General features: G+C 41.1%; 1 protein-coding gene and 1 pseudogene across 1 annotated transcript in view; one reads left to right on the top strand and one right to left on the bottom strand.

The window, feature by feature from the left end:
* The window catches only part of LOC109894922 (piwi-like protein 2), a 34,360-nt pseudogene extending 28,731 nt beyond the window's left edge, over window positions 1-5,629 (bottom strand).
* A 7,626-nt stretch (window positions 5,630-13,255) lies between these two features.
* The window catches only part of htr7c (5-hydroxytryptamine (serotonin) receptor 7c), a 78,189-nt gene continuing 69,769 nt past the window's right edge, over window positions 13,256-21,675 (top strand). The window contains exon 1 of the mRNA XM_020488795.2: window positions 13,256-14,127. Within this exon, the coding sequence (XP_020344384.1) occupies window positions 13,667-14,127 (461 nt within the window). The 5' untranslated portion in view covers window positions 13,256-13,666. The remainder of the gene's footprint in view (window positions 14,128-21,675) is intronic.

The following is a 21,675-nucleotide window of genomic DNA, read 5'->3' as shown; positions in this document are numbered from 1 at the left end:
TTGCTGGGTTTACATACTATATAGTATTAGTTCATTTTAGTATACTGTAAACTAACGGTATCCTTTCAGTTGAGCGTACTAGCACTTCGCCTGTCTCCCGGAAGTTGATGCTTTTGCTATGCAACCTCTTGCTAGCTATTTAGCATAAGAAGTTACTAGCTAGACATTTTACGACTTCAAGTATGTTTGTAAATTCAATCTGGAGTGCGCTCTGGGCGTTCGTAAATTCAGAGCGTTTCACTCTCGGAGCGTTCAGAGCGCACACTGGACGCTCTGGCCCGAGGAGTAAGGTTGATTTGAGCGTTTTGACCTCACAACAGCAGTGAAGCACCCAAGCTAACTGGCTAACTTTGGCTAGCTATTTTCAGATACAAATGAGAGAACACCTCACTGACCATTTTACTTGCCCTTGCAGAGCTGGCTAGGCTGTTTTCATGTTATCCAGAGCATTGGTTACTGTATGTGCTGCTAGCAACAATTTAATTACTTTAATTAATTACTCCGGCCATATTCAACGGGTGTTGAGCGTTCGTAAATTCATCAGTTATTCTGCACTCTGGCACACTCAGACGAGAGTGCTCTGAAATCGGAGTAGATAGCCAGAGCGAATTTACGAACACACCCTTAGTACATACTGCTGTAATGTTATGCTGCAGTTTGTAAGAGCAGTGTAGCGAACAAATTGTCAGCCAAAGTAACTTATTTGAAAAGTCATTACTTTATTACATTGCTCACCATCTGTCATAATTAGTTAAAGCTATTAAATTGTCTCCGCTCTCATCGAACTTTGGCTGCATATTATCTGCCATTTTCTTGAAATCTGAAAAAGTTGTGAAGGCATGCCCATTTTTTGAAGAATTGTATTATGGTCCCTAAAACCATGTAAATAGTGTCCACTGCTTGTATTTTGGCAAATTTAGTACCACATCTGAAGTTTTGGCATACTAACTATATCCTTACTATGACCAATAAGCATACCACATACTCAATTTATGTTGCAAATACTATGGTTAGTAAGAGTACTTGAACACAGCTCATGACTTTTTCCACATTTTGTGTTACGTTACAGCCTTATTCTAAATTGATTAAATCGTTTTACCCCTCAATCTACACATAATACCCCATGATGACAAAGCAAAAACAAAAAACGTATGTAAATGTGATAAGTATTCCGATCCGTTACTCAGTACTTTGTTGAAGCACCTTTTGCAGCGATTACAGCCTCGAGTCTTATTGGGTATGATGCTACAAACTTGGCACACCTGTATTTGGGGAGTTTCTCCCATTCTTCTCTGCAGATCCTCTCAAGCTCTGTCAGGTTGGATGGGGAGCGTCACTGTACAGCTATTTCAGGTCTCTCCAGAGATGTTCGATCGGGTTCAAGTCCGGGCTCTGGCTGTGCCACTCAAGGACATTCAAAGACTTGCCTCGAAGCCACTCCTGCGTTGTCTTGGCTGTGTGCTTAGGGTTGTTGTTCTGTTGGAAGGTGAACCTTTGCCCCAGTCTGAGGTCCTGAGCACTCTGGAGCAGGTTTTCATCAAGGATCTCTCTGTACTTTGCGCCGTTCATCTTTTGATCCTGGCTAATCTCCCTTTCGCTGCCGCTGAAAAACATCTCCACAGCATGATGATGCCACCACCATGCTTCACCATAGTGATGGTGCAAGGTTTTCTCCAGATTTGTTGCTTGGCATTCAGACCAAAGAGTTCAATCTTGGTTTCATCAGACCAGAGAATCTTGTTTCTCATGGTCTGAGAGTCCTTTAGGTGCCTTTTGGCAAACTCCAAGCAGGCTGTCATGTGCCTTTTACCGAGCAGTGACTTCCGTCTGGCCACTCTACCATAAAGGTGGTATCTGCAGAGATGGTTGTCCTTCTGGAAGGTTCTCCCATCTCCACAGAGGAACTATGGAGCTCTGTCAAGAGTGACCATCGGCCAGCTCTAGGAAGAGTTTTAGTGGTTACAAACTTCTACCATTTAAGAATGATGGAAGCCACTGTGTCCTTGGGGACATTCAATGTTGCTGAAATCTTCCCTAGATCTGTGCCTTGACATTTCTATCTCGGAGCTCTTCGGACAATTCCTTCGACCTGATGGCTTGGTTTTTGCTCTGACATGCACTGTCAACTGTGGTACCTTTTATATAGACAGACAGGTGTGTGCCTTTCCAAATCATGTCCAATCAATTGAATTGACCATAGGTGGACTCCAATCAAGTTGTAGAGAAACATCTCAAGGATGATCAATGGAAACAGGATAGGGTAGCATAGGGTCTGAATACCTTCGAAAATATGTATTTTTTTAGTTTTTGTATAAATCTGCAAAAATGTGTGTAGATTGATGAGGATTTTATTTAATCAATTTTAGAATATGGCTTTGATGCAAAACGTAACAGACCTGACAGTGCATGAGGGGATCTGCAGAGAATAGGAGAAACTCCCCAAATACAGGTGTGCCAAGCTTGTACCGTCATACCCAAGAAGACTTGAGACTGTAATCGCTGCCAAAGCCACTTCACGTGGCGTTCAGTGGTGTGGGGGCTGTGCTTTGGCAAAGTGGGTGGGGTTATATCCTTCCTGTTTGGCCCTGTCCGGGGGTGTCATCGGATGGGACCACAGTGTCTCCTGACCCATCCGGTCTCAGCCTCCAGTATTTATGCTGCAGCAGTTTATGTGTCGGGGAGCTAGGGTCAGTTTATTATATCTGGATTACTTCTCCTGTCCTATCCGGTGTCCTGTGTGAATTTAAGTATAATCTCTCTACTTCTCGCTTTCTCTCTCGGAGGACCTTAGCCCTAAGACCATGCCTCAGGACTACCTGACATGATGACTCCTTGCTGTCCCCAGTCCACCTCCAGTTTCAACTGTTCTGCCTGTGATTTATTATTATTTGACCATGCTGGTCATTTTTGAACATTTTAACATTTTGGCCATGTTCTGTTATAATCTCCACCTGGCACAGCCAGAAGAGGACTGGCCACCCCACATAGCCTGGTTCCTCTCTAGGTTTCTTCCTAGGTTTTGGCCTTTCTAGGGAGTTTTTCCTATCCACCGTGTTTCTACACCTGCATTGCTTGCTGTTTGGGGTTTTAGGCTGGGTTTCTGTACAGCACTTTGAGATATCAGCTGATGTACGAAGGGCTATATAAATACATTTGATTTGATTCAAATGAGTAAAAGGGTCTGAATACTTTTTTTGCTTTGACATTATGGGGTATTTTCTGTAGATTGATGAAGGGGAAACGATGATTTAATTAATTTTAGAATAAGGCTGTAACGTAACAAAATGTGGAAAAAGTCAAGGGATCTGAATACTTTCCTAAGGGACTGTATCTTGCAGCCCTAAGTCACATACACACGGAAGAGTGGGAAGTCTGATTTAACTTCACATAGACAATGGATAATGAATTAATAAGGAGATGGGCATGTTATGATAAGGATATGTGAGTGGGATTCCTGTATATGCACAGCATGAATTATGAATTCTAGAAGCATTTACTGCCAGGCCCCAAAATACCTTTTTCCCCAGGCTAAATAGAAGGGTTTGAGTTTACCATGTCATTCTCCTTCCTGCCTGCTGCCTCAGCCTATCATGTCCTCAGGGAACCCATCTCTCCCCAGGCCAGCAACTGCCACTGCACCAGTAGGGGTTGTCTGTGGTTTGAGCTCTGCTCCAAAATCTCCGACAGCACCCCTTTCTGTGCCAAAAAGAACACCAGAGAAAAACACCAGGGGATTCAGTGGATTCATACCTCTCCTAATTCCTGGGGCCTCATTTGGTGCATAAGGAAATCAACCAAGCATACCAGTTTCCTAAATCTTTTAAAGCTCTAATTACGATTTGACTATGTTACATTTTTACAGGAGTCTTCAGTATTTCTACTTATTGCGTACAAAAGATGGCTTAACTTTAGTGCATCAATATTTGACAGATTTCTAATATTAATGGATTTTGGAGGTCGGTTCGGTTTTGATTATTAAAAAATAAAAGTTTTCAATTTTGGTTTTGATTATTTGTGTTGATGCTCTAACACAGAATAAAACCATGAATAAAATCCCCATGATGGTAATGACTGCCCATTACTGCTTATCACTTACTAACCACAATTTATTCACAAAAACTTTACAAAAATATTTCAGTTGTGTATATTACATTGGTTTTATTTGATGACTATTATTTAATTCCAAGTCATCTCAATAGAGCTGCTGCCTATGCTGTAACTATTTTGTAGTTCTTCAACGTAAATAAGGCATACTTCTTTGACTGCTGAATACCAATTATCAATCCCTTTGATCGTGTATTTTCAGGTAGAGAAGCAACAGCTGCTCTATTCTCCCTCACAATCATGCATTCTTGTCTCTTCTGTAGCAGGTGTTAAAGAAACACAGACCGGACAAGTAAATGTGCAATGGATTATGGTCATTGTAGTTAATTAACTCATTGTATGCACTAAATTATGTAGTATATTGGTCTGTTGGAAACTACAACTCCCTACTACATTGCACAGTTCAGGCTGGCTCTGAAATTGCGCACATTGAGCTCCACAGAAAAAAACTGAATGAAATGGAATTCAAATAATTGAACCGATGTAGGTCAATTAGTTGTTTAAAAAACAAAAAATAGCCAACATTTTGGTTAATCATTCAGCACTAATTTGAACTCAAACTCAGTGGAAAACATGATCTTCCCAGTTAGTTTGATCCAGTGTGCCTTCATCTCTAGCCAAGTGTCCCAAATGGCACCCTATTAGCTATGTAGGGCACTACCTTTGGGCCCTGAAAATAAGTAGTGTACTACATTGGGAATGGGGTGCCATTTGGGACATAAACCTAGTCTTTCATAAAGTTATTATAACTCACCCACTGGCAGAGCTCCCTTACCCCAGGAGGTTTTTGAGGGTTCGATTCCAATGCCTCTGAACATGGACACCAGAGAGGACCCCTGGTCTTGGATGGGCATGTCCACCTGCCAATTACAATATCGTTACAAGAGCTATGCGAGAGCCAAACCTGGGCTCAAATGGTATTTGAACAATTTTGAGCGGGCGGCAGGTATCCTAGAGCGTTGGGCCAGTAACCGAAAAGGTCACTGATTCGAATCCCCGAACGGACTAGGTGAAAATTATGTTGGTGTGCCCTTGAGCAAAGCACTTAACCCTAATTGCTCCTGTAAGTCGCTCTGGATAAGAGCGTCTGCAAAATGTAAGTATGTAATCTGTCCTTGATTGAGCTTGCAATGAGTGAAATGGAACTAACTGAATAGTCCCATAAGCGCCATCCACCTTGAACCTTAGTCTGAATTGGAGTTAGGAGAAAGACTTTACAAACCCTAAGTAACACAACACAAACCTGCTTGATTACTACTTCTACTTCAGGCCAGACTTGTGTGATAGGCTGACCTGAAACCCCTCTTGCCACCCCTACCACCGACTCAGCTGACGAAAGAAGCAGTCCTCTTGTGCGGCCAAGCCCACCATCTTCTGATGTGGGCATGAGTATCCCCTTGGCGAAGGGCACTCCTCTCCCATACTGCATTAGCAGTGTATCACCAGGGTTGATGAAAATCCTGGCTCTTCCTGTTGCTGGCTTATCTGACAGAAGTCCTCCCTCCTGCTGCTGCAGGCAAGCCATGATGGAGGCTTGGGAACGAGGCGTGTTTGGATCAATTCAAACTAGCTTCTCTCCCATTCAATGCTTGTGAGATGGAAAAGGACATATGGAAACTCACTAAACCATGAGAATGCTCCAGATGGCAATATGCACATGTATTTTCTCATAATGAAAATACCTACTTTGCTAGTATCAAAACACGTATGGAAAATGTATTATGACGGGGAAAAAGACAGGAGGCGACTTGCTGGGTTTGCTCAACGCCGAGGGTGCAACACTTGAGTTCACTCAGCAACCTCAGCCGCCAAGCCAATTCATGTCAGGGTCAAATTTGCAATATCGACTCCCGAAAAAGCAGCCGGTTGCCGCCAGTCGGGGATAGTTAGCCGGTTAACTAGTTGCATGTGTTTTTCCACCCTAACATTCATTAGACTAGTAACGTAAACTACTCAGACATGTTATACCAACATCAAAGGTTAACTCAATATTGCAATAGCAATTTCTAGTGTTTTAACAACAGCTAATGAATGCTAGCAGCAAGCGCAAATGCTTTTTCTTGCAAAAACATGCACCGGTGGGAACGCGAGAGATAATCATCAAATGCGTCGCTATTTCGTTGCGTGATACGTTCTTTACAATTCAAACAGAACGCCAAACCTTATTTTCATCAACTTTTGCTGTATTTACAGGACTCGCATCTCGAAATGTGTACTGACCTGTCTGCCACTTGACAACTGTAGCAAAAATTATGGAATGTCTGGAAACACCCTGGTAAATCGAACAAATTTGTCGAAAGTGCATTGGTCACGATAGCTGTCAATCTGGGGTAAATAATATTCAAAAAAATATTTCAAATTGTAATATTTTACGACAGCATACATTTTCACAAATTACGCTTTAAAAATGTTAGCAATCTATTGTAATGAAACAGCAGGGTGCAGGTCTCGAACCCTCAACCTTCTAGCCCGAGGTCCGGCGCAAAAGCATGCTCCAGCGGCAGAGTCGATTTCCGTGCTTAATACAATAGTATGTGAAAAGACAGGACAGGAACACATCAGTCTCCAATGCACCATCTGACAAGTTGTTCTTTCTCTCTGTGTTTCCTCGCACTCACACAATCACACATAAAGCCATAATGTATACTATAAAATAATAATCAGTCCTTAATACAAAGAATTAAAGGTCGACCGATTAATCGGAATGGCCGATTAATTAGGGCAGATTTCAAGTTTTCATAACAATCGGAAATTGGTATTTTTGGGTGCCGATTTTCCCATTTTTATTTGATTAAAAAAAATGTCATACCTTTTTTTAACTAGGCAAGTCAGTTATGAACACATTCTTATTTTCAATGACGGCCTAGGAAAGGTGGGTTAACTGCCTTGTTCAGGGGCAGAATGACAGATTTTCACCTTATCAGCTCCAGGATCTTGCAACCTTACAGTTAACTAGTCCTATATCTGTTCTTAGTTCTACATTTTTTGAAAGGGGCATGCTTATTTAAGATGGTGAGGAAATTACTGTTAAAGAACGACCAGGCATCCTCGACTGATGGGATGAGGTCAATATCCTTCCAGGATACCCGGGCCAGGTCGATTAGAAAGGCCTGCTCGCAGAAGTGTTTTAGGGAGCGTTTGACAGTGACGAGGGGTGGTCGTTTGAGCGGGCCCATTGCGGATGCAGGCAATGAGGCAGTGATCGCTGAGATCCTGATTGAAAACAGCAGTGGTGTATTTGGAGGGCAAGTTGGTCAGGATAACAAGTTGGTCATTGGTGCTGGTGGCCTGTGTTCGTTATCCACTAGAGGAGTCACACTACTCTCACATTCTTAGCAATATATGTTAATGTCATTATTTGGCAACAGTTGAAATTCCCCTAATTTATCTAATTCAATTGAGTTTTTCATTGAAAGATGGGAATCTGTACGATTACCCCTTGAGTAACAACTGACGTCTTGCATTTCAACACATTTTGCCATGGGGCATAGTGAAAAATGTGCAGCTTTATAATGCTATTCTACAAATGTATTTTTATGTGCACTACATCATCAGACACAGCCTTTTATCTGCTAGAAGGAAATGAGATGGGAACATCTCTGGTGGGAAAATGTGGATTTTAGAATATTCGCATGTAAATCTGTTGCCAATTGGATGGAAACCTAGCTATAGTCCTCGTTATGTCAACTGGTTTATTGGACATTAGTCCAGTTAATTACTACCTTCAAAGGATGAGGCTGTCGCACAGCTGCCAAACTCTGAATATAACTTTTATAATTTCTCTGATTATTGGCATTAGTAATCATCATAATCTTTTGATTATTTAATGTCTCAGAACCGAGTCCTCGACCAGATAATGTCGGGATTAAGGTCACAGCAATTTACCACCAACCAAACGAGATAAACAATGTTTATCTTCATCTCTCCTAGAATAAGCCTGCATTATCACAAACTGTCCCATAGAATGTACTACACTTCATGACCAAAAGTACTGTTGAATTCAGAAGTTTACAGACACTTAGGTTGGAGTCAGTAAAACTCATTTTTCAACCACTTCACAAATTTCTTGTTAACGCATTAATATATATTTGGCTTCAACTGTATGTGGACACCTGCTACTAGATATTCTCATTTGAAAATCATGGGCAATTATATGGAGTTGGTCCCCCTTCTCTGCTATAACAGCCTCCACTCTTCTGGGAAGGCTTTCCACTAGATGTTGGAACTAGAGATCAACCGATTATGATTTTTCAGCACCGATACCGATTATTGGAGGACCCCAAAAAGCCGATACCGATTAATCTTCCGAAATGTATATATATATTTGTAATAATGACAATTACAACCATACTGAATGAACACTTTTATTTTAACTTAATATAATACATCAATAAAATCTATTTAGACTCAAATAATGAAACATGTTCAATTTGGTTTAAATAATGCAAAAACAAAGTGTTGGAGAAGAAGGTAAAAGTGCAATATGTGCCATGTAAAAAAGCTAACGCTTAAGTTCCTTGCTCAGAACATGAGAACATATGAAAGCTGGTGGCTCCTTTTAACATGAGCCTTCAATATCCCAGGTAAGAAGTTTTAGGTTGTAGTTATTATTGGACTATTTCTCTCTATACCATTTGTATTTCATATGCCTTTGACTATTGGATGTTCTAATAAGTACTTTAGTATTGCCAGTCTAATCTCGGGAGTTGATAGACTTGAAGTCATAAACAGCGCAATGCTTAAAGCATTGCAAAGAGCTGCTGGCAAACGCAGTAAAGTGCTGTTTGAAGGAATGCTTACGAGCCTTCTGCTGCCTACCACTGCTCAGTCAGACGGCTCTATCAAATCGTAGACTTAATTATAATATAATAACACACGGAAATATGAGCCTTATGTCATTAATATGGTCAAATCCGGAAACTATCATTTCGAAAACAAAACGTTTATTATTTCAGTGAAATACGGAACCGTTCCGTATTTTATCTAACGGGTGGCATTCATAAGTCGAAATATTGCTGTTACATTGCACAACCTTCAATGTTATGTCATAATTACGTAAAATTCTGGCAAATTAGTTTGCAATGAGCCAGGCGGCCCAAACTGCTGCATATACCCTGACTCTGTTGCACAGAACGTAAGATAAGTGACACAATTTCCCTAGTTAAAAGAAATTCAATATTAACTAAATATGCAGGTTTAAAAATATATACTTGTATATTGATTTTAAGAAAGGCGTTGATGTTTATGGTTAGGTACACATTGGTGCAACGACAGTGCTTTTTCACGAATGCGAAGTAGGCTGTGATTCAATGATAAATTAACAGGCACCGCATCAATTATATGCAACGCACGACAAGCTAGATAAACTAGTAATGTCATCAACCATGTGTAGTTAACTAGTGATTATGTTAAGATTGATTGTTTTTTATAAGATACGTTTAATGCTAGCTAGCACCTTACTGTACCTTGGCTCCTTGCTGCACTCTCATAACAGGTAGTCAGCTTGCCACGCAGTCTCCTCGTGGAGTGCAGTGTAATCGGCCATGATCGGTGTCCAAAAATGCAGATTACAGATTGGTATGAAAACTTGAAATTGGCCCTGATTAATCGGCCATTCCGATGAATCAGTCGATCTCTAGTTGGAACATTGCAGTGTAGACTTGCTTCCATTCAGCCACAACAGCATTAGGGAGGTTGGGCGATTAGGCCTGGCTTGCGTTCCAATAATCTCAAAGGTGTTAGATGGGGTTGAGGTCAGTGCTCTCTGCAGGCCTGTCAAGTTCTTCCACACCGATCTCAACAAACCCTTTCTGTATGGACCTAGTTTTGTGTATGAGGGCACTGTCATGCTGAAACAGGAAAGGACTTTCTCCAAACTGTTGCCACTGTCTGGGTAGGTTCCTTGTCCCTTGTCAATCATTGGCTTATTGGTGAAATAGGCAGTCAGAAAATATATTTAAGTAAATCCATCATTCATTTATTAATGCAATTGCAGACAGAAGTTGACAACGGGAACATACCACGCATGTTTCCGAGTAGGTTCTGCACCCCACCTAAGGGCACAGCTGATTTTATACACTCGTGGTATGATACCTAGTGGTATGATCACCTACGTCAATGCATGTATGTATCAATAAGCTGAGGTTACCTTATAAGACAACCTAGTACAGTAGCTTCTCTGAATGTATTAGCATGGTCTACTGTCACACAAGATCAAAATGCCAAAACCAGACAGTGGTTACTTCTCTATCTATTTTCGGTCTGACTCAGACCTAGTCTGCAAGCACACTTTCGCAACAGCCAGGGCTTAACCACAAAGACTAATATAGATAGCTTATGCAACGTATAGTGGCATAGTTTTTAGAAACATAGCAACAGTATCTTATCATAAAGCCTGCAGCAAAACATATGAATCTTAAGGTCCCCTTAATCAATAATGAGGAGGGTCTTTGGGACCCACACCCTACACCACAAAGTTGGAAGCACAGAATCATCTAGAATGTCATTGTATGATGAAGCATTAAGATTTCCCTTCTCTGGAACTAAGGGGCCTAACACGAACCATTAAAAACAGCCCTATACCATTATACCTCCTCCACCAAACTTTACAGTTGGCACGATGCATTGGGGCATGTAGCATTCTCCTGGCATCTGCCTAACCCAGATTTGTCCATCGGACTGCCAGAGAACGAAGCGTGATTCATCACTCCAGGGAACTATCTTTCACTGCTCCAGAGTCCAATAGTCCAATGGCGGCTAGCTTTACACCACTCCAGCAGACACTTGGCATTGTGCATGGTGTTATTAGGCTTGTGCGTGGCTGCTTGGCCATGGAAACTCATTTCATAAAGCTCCCGATGAACAGTTCTTGTGCTGACATTGCTTCGAGAGGCAGTTTGGAACTCAGTAGTGAGTGTTGCACCCGAGGACAGATGATTTTTACGCACTACGTGCTTCAGCACTCGGTTGTCCCGTTCTGTGAGCTTGTGTGGCCTACCACTTCGTGACTGAGCCGTTGTTGCTCCTAGACATTTCCAAGTCAAAATAAGAGCACTTAACATTTAACCGGGGCAGCTCTAGTATGGCAGAAATTTGACGAACTGACTTGTTAAGTGGCATCTTATGACTAGGCCACGTTGAAAGTCACTGAGCGCTTCCGTAAGGCCATTCTACTGCCAATGTTTGCAGATTGCATGGCTTTGTGCTCGATTTTATACACCTGTCAGCAATGTGTGTGGCTTAAACAGCTGAATCAACTAATTTGAAGAGGTGTCCACATTTGTTATATTTGTAGTATATCTGCTGTTAAAAGAGAAGACAGCAGAGAATGGAGCTCTGTGTTTGATTGACCAGGACAATTATACCTATTTTTACACTGTCAGTCGCAGCAGTTTGGACTTGGGCAGATTGACTCCTATCCCCATTTTTCCCAATTTAGTCACATCAGATGACAAAATAATTCACTCTACTCTACTATCACAGGCAGAGTTTTAGGGAATTGATTCCTTCCCTGGAGCCACAGAGAGCACAGAGATTGCTGGGCTGACTGGTTGCCCACAAAGAGGGGAGAGGATGTGCTACACTTGTAAATCTCATACAGGGTTAGTTATCAAGATTTTCTTGAACTCGTTTTGCAGTCTGACTATCTCACAAAGCCGAAGTGACTGGAAGTGACCCCAATCAGCAGCTACTATCTACAGTTAGTTTCAGTTGTCACTCACTGCATAAACTTTCGCTCTTGCACAGCAGAAGTGTTCCTCCAGTCTGCCAGAGCAGCTGTTATCCCAATTAATCACCTCTGCTTCTACCCTCTTCTCCATTACATGAGGCTGATTGAGGTGCGGACTGGATGCTGACAGGTTGTTTTGCATAAGCTCTCTGCACTTGGGTCCTCCGGGTTTTCCTGTGTAACAATGTCTACCACTGTCTCCTTGGCGTCCATTCCAGTGATAATGTGCCTCGTTGTAAGTGGAGCAATTTCAATGACAGTAGGGCTGGCCAAGCACTGGCGTCACTGGACACTGGCGGTAATCTAATGCGACAATCATTATTACCGGCATGCCCATCAGGCCCAGCAGTGGGTAATGACAAGCGAAGCCCTAGGCTGCGCTGGTGATCACATCCGGGGGAGAGACAGACAGCCCAGGCAGTGGTGCTATGTGGGAAGGAGCTGGCCTTCCCAAGGCCCAGAGTGGTTAACATACCACAGCTGTTCCCTGGATGATGTTGTGAGCAGCCTAGGAAGCTCTCTATCCCTTATGTCCTATCCATGCTGTCTGTCTCCCCCAGCATTTTTCCAATGTTGAAAATAACGTGTTTTCAACTCCAGTGGTTTTGACCGAATGTTCCTCCTCCGTTTATTTATAGACAGTTGCCCTCTGCCAGGCCCAGAGGTGGCATGGAAGACACCAGAAGGACTGTTTCCTATCTGATCTGCAAGGTCACAGTCCACAGAGCATATGCATGGGAAAATCAGGTACTTTCCCATGTATTGAATAGGAAGCAAGATGTCAACTATTTGTTTGGTTTATCATTAAGTACAGTTAACCCTGTACTTGACACTTCAAAACCAACACAACGAAAAAGTATTACACATATTTGTTTTTGTAGCGTCCATGTAATCAATCATACTATGACCAGACTCTGCCAAGAGGTCTGGTGTTTACGGCACAGGCAGTAATGGACTTGCTTTATTTCTCCATGGACCACTGGTTCAGGACCCACCAATGATTACCCTTTATTTACTATACCAAGTAAAACATCTCAAAGAAAATGTGATTACAAATAACAGAAAGCAGTCACTTTACCTGGTTTATGTTTAATAATGTGAAATTAAGAATTTTGGGCATTTATAGCCCATGAATCTAAATTGAGGATAGTATTAGGCTAATACAGCAATGTCCTCAATTTGAACCAGTATACTATACTGTCTGTCCTTAATTTAGAGTTCCGATTATGTAAATATGTGAAGAATGATCCGTTTCCTTAATTGTTTAAATCCTGTTGTCACTCCTGACCACCCACCACCCCCCCATAATCGCCGTATAGCTTTTAGTACACGAGAAATCACCTTTTTGATACTATTCAATTAACTTGCGTCGTAGCCTGTTTTTGTGAACTCATTTTCTGGTGTGAGCGTTCGCAGACGGAGCTAAACCACTCGTGAGGAAATTCACATCTGTCAGCGAAACGAAACAAACCACACAGGGAAACAAGCGCGTCGTTCAAACAACTTTTTAAGAATTGCTTAACATTTCAAGTGATTTGTGACGTTTTAGGGATTTTTCTCTGAAGAAAACGCGGTGCTGTCCATAGAATGCATTATTGTTTTTCGCCTCTTATATTTGGAGAGGTGCGAATCACTATTTTGGGCAGGTGAAAGCTCTGACTGTGCATGGATTTGATGAGCGGGCTTATGTTTCTCAGTACTGGCTGTCTTTTTATATAAGAAAATAGGTACTGGATCCAAGACCAGAGACAAACTAATCAAGTATGCGCTTAACTGGAGTAGCCTACACTGGCGAGGTGTCCCTTGGATCACCGCCGGGATTACGTTGTCGTAATGTTCAATACTTCGGACGTCGATCACACTTTCAATAAGAGAGAGGATGTTTCCGAAGTTATCAATGGCACTCTGGAGCTTGTCTACAACGTCACCGCTGATCCTACAGTCATGTGGAACGATACGTGCGGGGAGACACTACTTGATTTCGGCAGTGGAGAGAAGATAATTATCGGAGTGATGTTGGCTATCATCACAGCGGTCACTGTGATGGGAAACACATTGGTTGTCATAGCGGTTTGCGTGGTGAAAAAACTAAGACAGCCATCAAACTATCTTCTTGTGTCTCTGGCCGTGGCAGATCTCTCCGTGGCAATAGTTGTAATGCCGTTTGTTATAGTGACCGACCTAACTGGAGGCAAGTGGCTTTTTGGGGAGGTGTTTTGCAACATCTTCATTGGTATGGATGTAATGTGCTGCACAGCCTCCATCATGACCCTGTGCGTGATCAGCGTTGACAGGTGAGTTAGTTAAACTCTAACAGTGGAATAAAATGTAGGGTGAATAATGGTAAAGTGAAACACTCAAGCTTTGTAATGGATATCTTTAAATGTGTACAATAACATAACCAACAATCAATGCCTGTGTGTTAGTGAGGAAGTATGTCAGGATAACTAATGGGTTCAATGGGAGAGACGTCATCGTTGTGGGCGTGGCATCCCATGGAATGACACGTGTCTCTATACTAGAGACATAATGGTAAGTAAAATTACATAGGGTTCTGAGGTAAAATGTTATGGTTATCTAGACCTAGGAAAGGATATTCAGTGTCTCAGTAAAACATATTTTGTAATGGGATGTGCTTTTTACTCACAAGCATTTCGCTACACTAGCAATAACATCTGCTAACCATGTGTATGTGACCAATACTATTTAATTTGATTTACTTCTCTCATCTTTTTAGAATATAGACATTTTGGCAGTGTCCCAGTATGCCAATTTAACTACTGTCAAACTGGGACACTCCTCTAGGCCATTTTAATGCAATAAAATATTTTGGGGGATTATGAAATACATGTTTTCTTAACAGAAATCCTCTAAATTTTCTAAATCAGATGAAATGTTGGATTTAATTTTCCTCAAATCTGTTATCAGCTAGCATAGCTGCATTTTACTTAGAAAGATATTACCTCAACAACATAAAAAATCCTAGCTAGCTATATTCATAACTATATGATGACAAAAAAACTATTATTTTGCTGTATTTGACTCTGGTGACAATAAAACGAATTGAAATTGTTGAGGGGTGAGGTCTTTCTGGTTTCATTCTACAAAATTTCCACTAGAGTATACTGTTGAGAATGTTGAGCTGATAGGCCTAGATGAAGTTTGTTATTTATAGGATTCACAATTACATATAGGCTACTTCATATAATTATAATCAAGTATGATGATGATGATAATAATATGAATAATAGTGTAATAATAATAACAATAAATTATAATTCTTAATGTTCCACAAAAATATCTAAAGAATGCGTATGAATAATTTATCATTAAAATATTGAAATCTCTAACTCATACTTCTTTACAATAAAGAATAAAGTGTCCCACTTTGACAATCAAGGTGTCCCAATTTGCCAGTATCGACAATAAATGTGGTCTCAGGACAATTTGTTTGAAGAAGAGTCATCCATAGACTTTCTAGTAGAGTTTTTAAGCTATTTGGAATGGTATCATGTTGGGGGTTGAGACAATGGGATGATTCTGTAAGGTGTTCCAGAAAGCACATTTTCATAAAGTGTCCCACTTTATCAATACTCACCTTAAAACAAGGAAGGAAGTATCTAATGTATAGGCTATTAGGTGACATTAGTCTGGGGTTGGGCTGATTTTTATGATTAAATCGAATATTGCGATATTTGACATTGAAGATGTATCATGAAGTGTAAGACGATATACCGGTAAGACTGTGCAAGACTCTATTTGAACTTTACAAATAAACCGTACAGTTTTTTTCAGTTAGACTGTATCAACATGTTAAACATTAAGTATACATTTATAAACTAAGCCAAAATAAAAATGATTATTTAATGAGAATAGCTAGGTTATCCATCCAGTTGCCAACATATTTTCATGCCAATATTCTAAAATCTGCTAAAAACAATATGTGCATTTTCCCACCAGAGGTGTTTCCATCAAATTGGCTTGTGGATAAAATGCTGTGTGTGATGACATAGTGCACATAAACTTTTGCGGTTAAATTCCCATGTACCGAAAAAACAACAACTAGTTAAATGGGTTTCCATAGCATGTTCAACTCTACTGATGGTTTAGAATTTTGCGCTATTTAGCAAATGTGCCTACTCTGGTCTTGGCACGTGCTCTCTAACCAACAGCTTGCAGATACAGTGTGGCTAGGCTACAGTACATACATAATTCGATTATTATGGACAAAATAGCAAGATTATTTTTATTTGTCAATTGGCAGCCAAGTATCGCTCATCATGTCACCAGAATAAGACCCCATTTTTATTGGAAAGGCACAATCAAGCTCATCACTATGGACTTTCACCACCCTGTGAAGTTCATCATCATTTATTTGATCTGTGGCCTAATAAACTGTAGCCTATGCTTTCCAGAGTCCTAGTGGGAGGACCACAAAATAGAATTGCGTGACTTCAAGTTTACTTTGATTTGATGGTTATTAATCAAATCAAATGTATTTATATAGCCCTTTGTACATCAGCTGATATCTCAAAGTGCTGTACAGAAACCCAACCTAAAACCCCAAACAGCAAGCAATGCAGGTGTAGAAGCATGGTTGCTAGGAAAAACTCCCTAGAAAGGCAAAAACCTAGGAAGAAACCAAGAGCGGAACCAGGCTATGAGGGGTGGCCAGTCCTCTTCTGGCTGTGCCGGGTGGAGATTATAACAGAACATGGCCAAGATGTTCAAATGTTCATAAATGACCAGCATGGTCAAATAATAATAATCACAGTAGTTGTCGAGGGTGCAGCAAGTCCGCACCTCAGGAGTAAATGTCAGTTGGCTTTTCATAGCGATCTTTAAGAGTATCTCTACCACTAGAGAGTTGAAAACAGCAGGTCTGGGACAGGTAGCACGTCCGGTAAACAGGTCAGGATTCCATAGCTGCAGGCAGAACAGTTGAAATTGGAGCAGCAGCACGGCCAGGTGGACTGGGGACAGCAAGGAGTCATCATGCCAGGTAGTCCTGAGGCATGATCCTAGGGATCAGGTCCTCCGAGAGAGAGAAAGAAAGAAAGAGAGAATTAGAGAGAGCATACATAAATTCACACAGGACACCAGATTAGACAGGAGAAGTACTCCAGATATAACAAACTGACCCTGCAGCATAAATACTGGAGTCTGAGACAGGAGGGGTCAGGAGACACTGTGGCCCCATCCGATGACACCCCCGGACAGGGCCAAACAGGAAGGATGTAACCCCACCCACTTTGCCAAAGCACAGCCCCCACACCACTATAGGGATATCTTCAACCACCAACTTACCATCCTGAGACAAGGCCGAGTAAAGCCCACAAAGATCTCCGCCACAACACAGCCCAAGGGGTTTGCGCATAAAGGCGTTTCCACCTCCATTTTACTGACACAAAAAGTGCCCACCTTGTCAAGCGTATTTTGTTTTGTCGACATTTGGAACGTTTATGACAAATGTGCTTTTTTTTCCCGACATGTACTTTACTCTCATGAAAAGTTTGGATGGAAGCCTGGTTAGTGTGACTATGATATTGTAAATAAGCACAAAAATTGCACAGTCTGGAATGATTTAGTCATTAACAGAGCAAAACGATTGTATCGGATATCGAAATATTTAGAGTAGCATATCATAGAAGAGGTCTCGCCAAATATCACATAACCCTACATAGTCAAAACATTTATAGCACCAAATGACACACAGTAAGCCGGATGTGAATTGGTTCGCTTGAGGTTGTCCAGCAGAAAAAACATGAGCTTGCCAACAATAACACTTCCCACTGTGCAAAAACTGGTTGAATCAACGTTGTTTCCACATAATTTCAACAACAAAAAATCTATGTGATGTTATCTCGTCATCAAAGTACGGGAATTTTGTATTTTCTGCACCCAACTTTTAAGCTAAATCCAATGACGGGGTGACATCTTTTTGTTGAATTCACGTTAGTTGACAACTCAAACAAATGTAAATCAAATCTAGACATTGAACTGACATCTGTGCCCAGTGTTTTTTGTTGTTTAAATTTTCCAGTTAGCAATAATCAAATTATTGATTCACAGCCCTTTTGTGAGTGGATCAAGCAATTTACAAGGGTTGGTCGCTAGATTTGTTTCTTACATGCCAGTGTTAAATTTATGTTTAGTCACTGCAAAGAGCATTTGACTGTGAATAACCAGTTAACAATTCTAGATAGACCGTTTTTATGTTACCAGTAATGTTCCCCTGACGTTTGAGTGTCCAGTTTTCCTAAGTTAGGAGAACATTCTACGTATGTCAGCAAAAACATCATAAGAACCTATTTAGCATGTTTTGGCGTTAGTGTTAGAACACTCCCTTTATGTCAAACAGAACATACCCAGAACATGGTTACCAATGTTGGAAGGTTATTATAGTAAACTAAAACTGAAAATAAACTAAAAACTAATCATGAAAAAACTATATTAATTTAAGAAACCAATTTGAAAAATGTGAACCTTAGTGAAACTATTATCTTTGACTCCCAAACGAACTAATTAAAACATAATAAATTATGTTCAGTTTTTAGGTAGTTAAAAAAAAACTTTGGGCAAAAATCAAATGGGGTTTCCAAGCAGTTCTTTCCAACGGGGTTTTCAGGCATCTGAATCTGGCAGGTAAATGCTGCCAGGAGATGGCGATGTTTTAAATAGGCCTAGTTTGTGCGTCACTAATCTCTGTCGACAGACTGATTACAATGTACCAATGTTCCTGCATACATGTCTGTAGAAGTTCCTGCATCAGTTGGGACAGAGAGAAGGTGTCGGAAAAGGGTCGCGTGTCACCGATGACGTCACATCTTCTTATTTTCCTAGTGTAAACATACCCGCAATACACAAAGTAGTACCTAGCTAGGTAATGGAGAATGCAGAGGTTATTTTTAATGAATGCCTTTCGTAAGTGTTTAGTTTGCATCATCTACCTTCACTAAAACCACTGTTTTGCCTGCAAACTTTGGTTTCAAATTATGATGTCCTGGTAGAGTAAAAAGGTGTTGACACTCTAGACCCAAACTGCCACAGACCTATATCTATCCTACCCTGTCTTTCTAAGGTCTTCGAAAGCCAAGTTAACAAACAGATTACCGACCATTTCGAATCCCACTGTACCTTCTCCACTATGCAATCTGGATTCAGAGCTGGTCATGGGTGCACCTCAGCCACGCTCAAGGTCCTAAACGATATCATAACCGCCATTGATAAGAGACATTACTGTGCAGCCATATTCATCGACCTGGCCAAGGCTTTCGACTGTCAATCACCACATTCTTATTGGAAGACTCGACAGCCTTGGTTTCTCAAATGATTGCCTTGCCTGGTTCACCAACTACTTCTCTGATAGAGTTCAGTGTGTCACATCGGAGGGCCTGTTGTCCGGACCTCTGGCAGTCTCTATGGGGGTGCCACAGGGTTTAATTCTCAGGCCGACTCTCTTCTCTGTATACATCAATGATGTCGCTCTTGCTGCTGGTGAGTCTCTGATCCACCTCTACGCAGACGACACCATTCTGTATACTTCTGGCCCCTCTTTGGACACTGTGTTAATTAACCTCCAGACGAGCTTCAATGCCATACAACTCTCCTTCCGTGGCCTCCAATTGCTCTTAAATGAAAGTAAAACTAAATACATGCGATCGATCATTGCCCGCACCGGCCCGCCCGTCCAGCATCACTACTCTGGACGGCTCTGAATATGTGGACAACTACAAATACCTAGGTGTCTGGTTAGACTGTAAACTCTCCTTCCAGACTCACATGAAGCATCTCCAATCCAAAATTAAATCTAGAATTGGCTTCCTATTTCGCAACAAAGCATCCTTCACTCATGCTGCCAAACATACCCTCGTATAACTGACCATCCTACCAATCCTCGACTTCATCTATAAAATAGCATCCAACAGTCTACTCAAAAAATTGGATGCAGTCTATCACAGTGCCATCCGTTTTGTCACCAAAGCCCCATATACTACCCACCACTGCGACCTGTACGCTCTCATTGGTTGGCCCTCGGTTCATACTCGTCGCCAAACCCACTGGCTACAGGTTATCTACAAGTCTCTGCTAGGTAAAGCCCCACCTTATCTCAGCTCACTGATCACCATAGCAGCACCCACTTGTAGCACGCGCTCCAACAGGTATATCTCACTGATCACCCCAAAGCCAATTCCTCCTTTGGCTGCCTCTCCTCACTGCACCTGCACATAGCCCATTTGTAAACAGCCCATCTATCTACCTCATCCCCATACTGTATTTATTTATTTTGCTCCTTTGTACCCCAATATCTCTACTTGCACATTCATCTTCTGCACATCTACCATTCCAGTGTTTAAATGCTATATTGTAATTACTTCTCCACCATGGCCTATTTATTGCCTTAACTCCCTTATCTTACCTGATTTGCACTCACTGTATATAGACTTTGTTTTCTTTTTTCTACTGTATTATTGACTGTATGTTTTGTTTATTCCATGTGTAACTGTGTTGTTGTATGTGTCGAATTGCTATGCTTTATCTTGGCCAGGTCGCAGTTGCAAATGAGAACTTGTTCTCAACTAACCTACCTGGTTAAATAAAGGTGAAATAAATAAAGAGTTGTCTGTCTGAAGCGGATCCTCCCCGGAATTGTCCAAGAGAATCCGACATCCTCCTCAGACCTAATGCTGCTGTTGCCTAGGTTTGGGATTTATGGGACTAGTGCATCACGATCATTAACTAACAAATGTGCTATGACTTCATTTGTTGTTTTTTCCTCTCTGTTTCTGTCTGGTTGATTCTTCTTACATGTATTACTAAAGTTGAAAGAGCATGTCATTAATTTAAACATGGGGAAAGAGTTTCCTTCCGTCATGTTTCTGGCACCAGTCTAGGTACTAATCCTTTTAAATCCAAGTCACATTGAGATTGACTTTATCATTTTAAAGCTAGAGTCCTTCATTGAAACAATAACACATGGAACACCCAGTCTCTGTTTTGGTAAAAAGCTGAGGGATGCATGGGCCTGGAGAAATGTAACCACTCTCAAATTCATATACAGAGCTATGTCTGAAAGGGCTGACCAGGCATCCATGATATCAAACGTATAATTTGTATTGTATTGAGGCTATAGTGTGTGTTTATATTACATTGTTTAGAAACATTGGAGTAAAACAAGATAATATTATTTGGAGTTCTGATGTTGAACAGATTTTTATTGAACCTTTATTTAACTAGGCAAGTCAGTTAAGAACAAATTCTTATTTACACTACGGTACTTAATTGCTATGCAGAAATGATTTGATATTGATAAAAACATCTGCATTGGGACTTTAAAGCTAGAATCCTTAGTTGCTACATTCATTTTTGGACATATAAATCAATTATATGAATACTTTTGTCCTAACAGGTCCGGAGCCTGCTGGTTTTTGGTTCTACCTGATAATTAATTGCACAAGGGTCTAAATCAGTCTCTGATTAGAGGGGAACAATGAAAGAGTGCAGTGGAACTGGATTCGAGGTCCAGAGTTAAGTTTGAGGGATATATACTGGATTGATTCTTGAAAAATACAACTTATAAATGCCTCAGGAGCTTAGTTGGGCTTCTGAGTGGCGCAGCGGTCTAAGGCACTGAATCTCAGTGCTTGAGGCGTCACTACAGACATCCTGGTTCGATTCCAGGCTGTATCACAACCGGCCGTGATTGGGAGTCCTATATGGCAGCACACAATTGGCTCAACGTCGTCCGGGTTTAGCTGGTGTAGGCCATCCATTGTAAATAAGAATTTATTCTTAACTGACTTGCCTAGTTAAATAAATACAATGAAAAACCGATATCCATA

This window comes from Oncorhynchus kisutch, linkage group LG8 (genome assembly GCF_002021735.2).
Source record: "Oncorhynchus kisutch isolate 150728-3 linkage group LG8, Okis_V2, whole genome shotgun sequence".
In the NCBI taxonomy this organism is placed as follows: Eukaryota; Metazoa; Chordata; class Actinopteri; order Salmoniformes; family Salmonidae; genus Oncorhynchus; species Oncorhynchus kisutch.
This window is presented reverse-complemented; position numbering and strand designations above follow the sequence as displayed.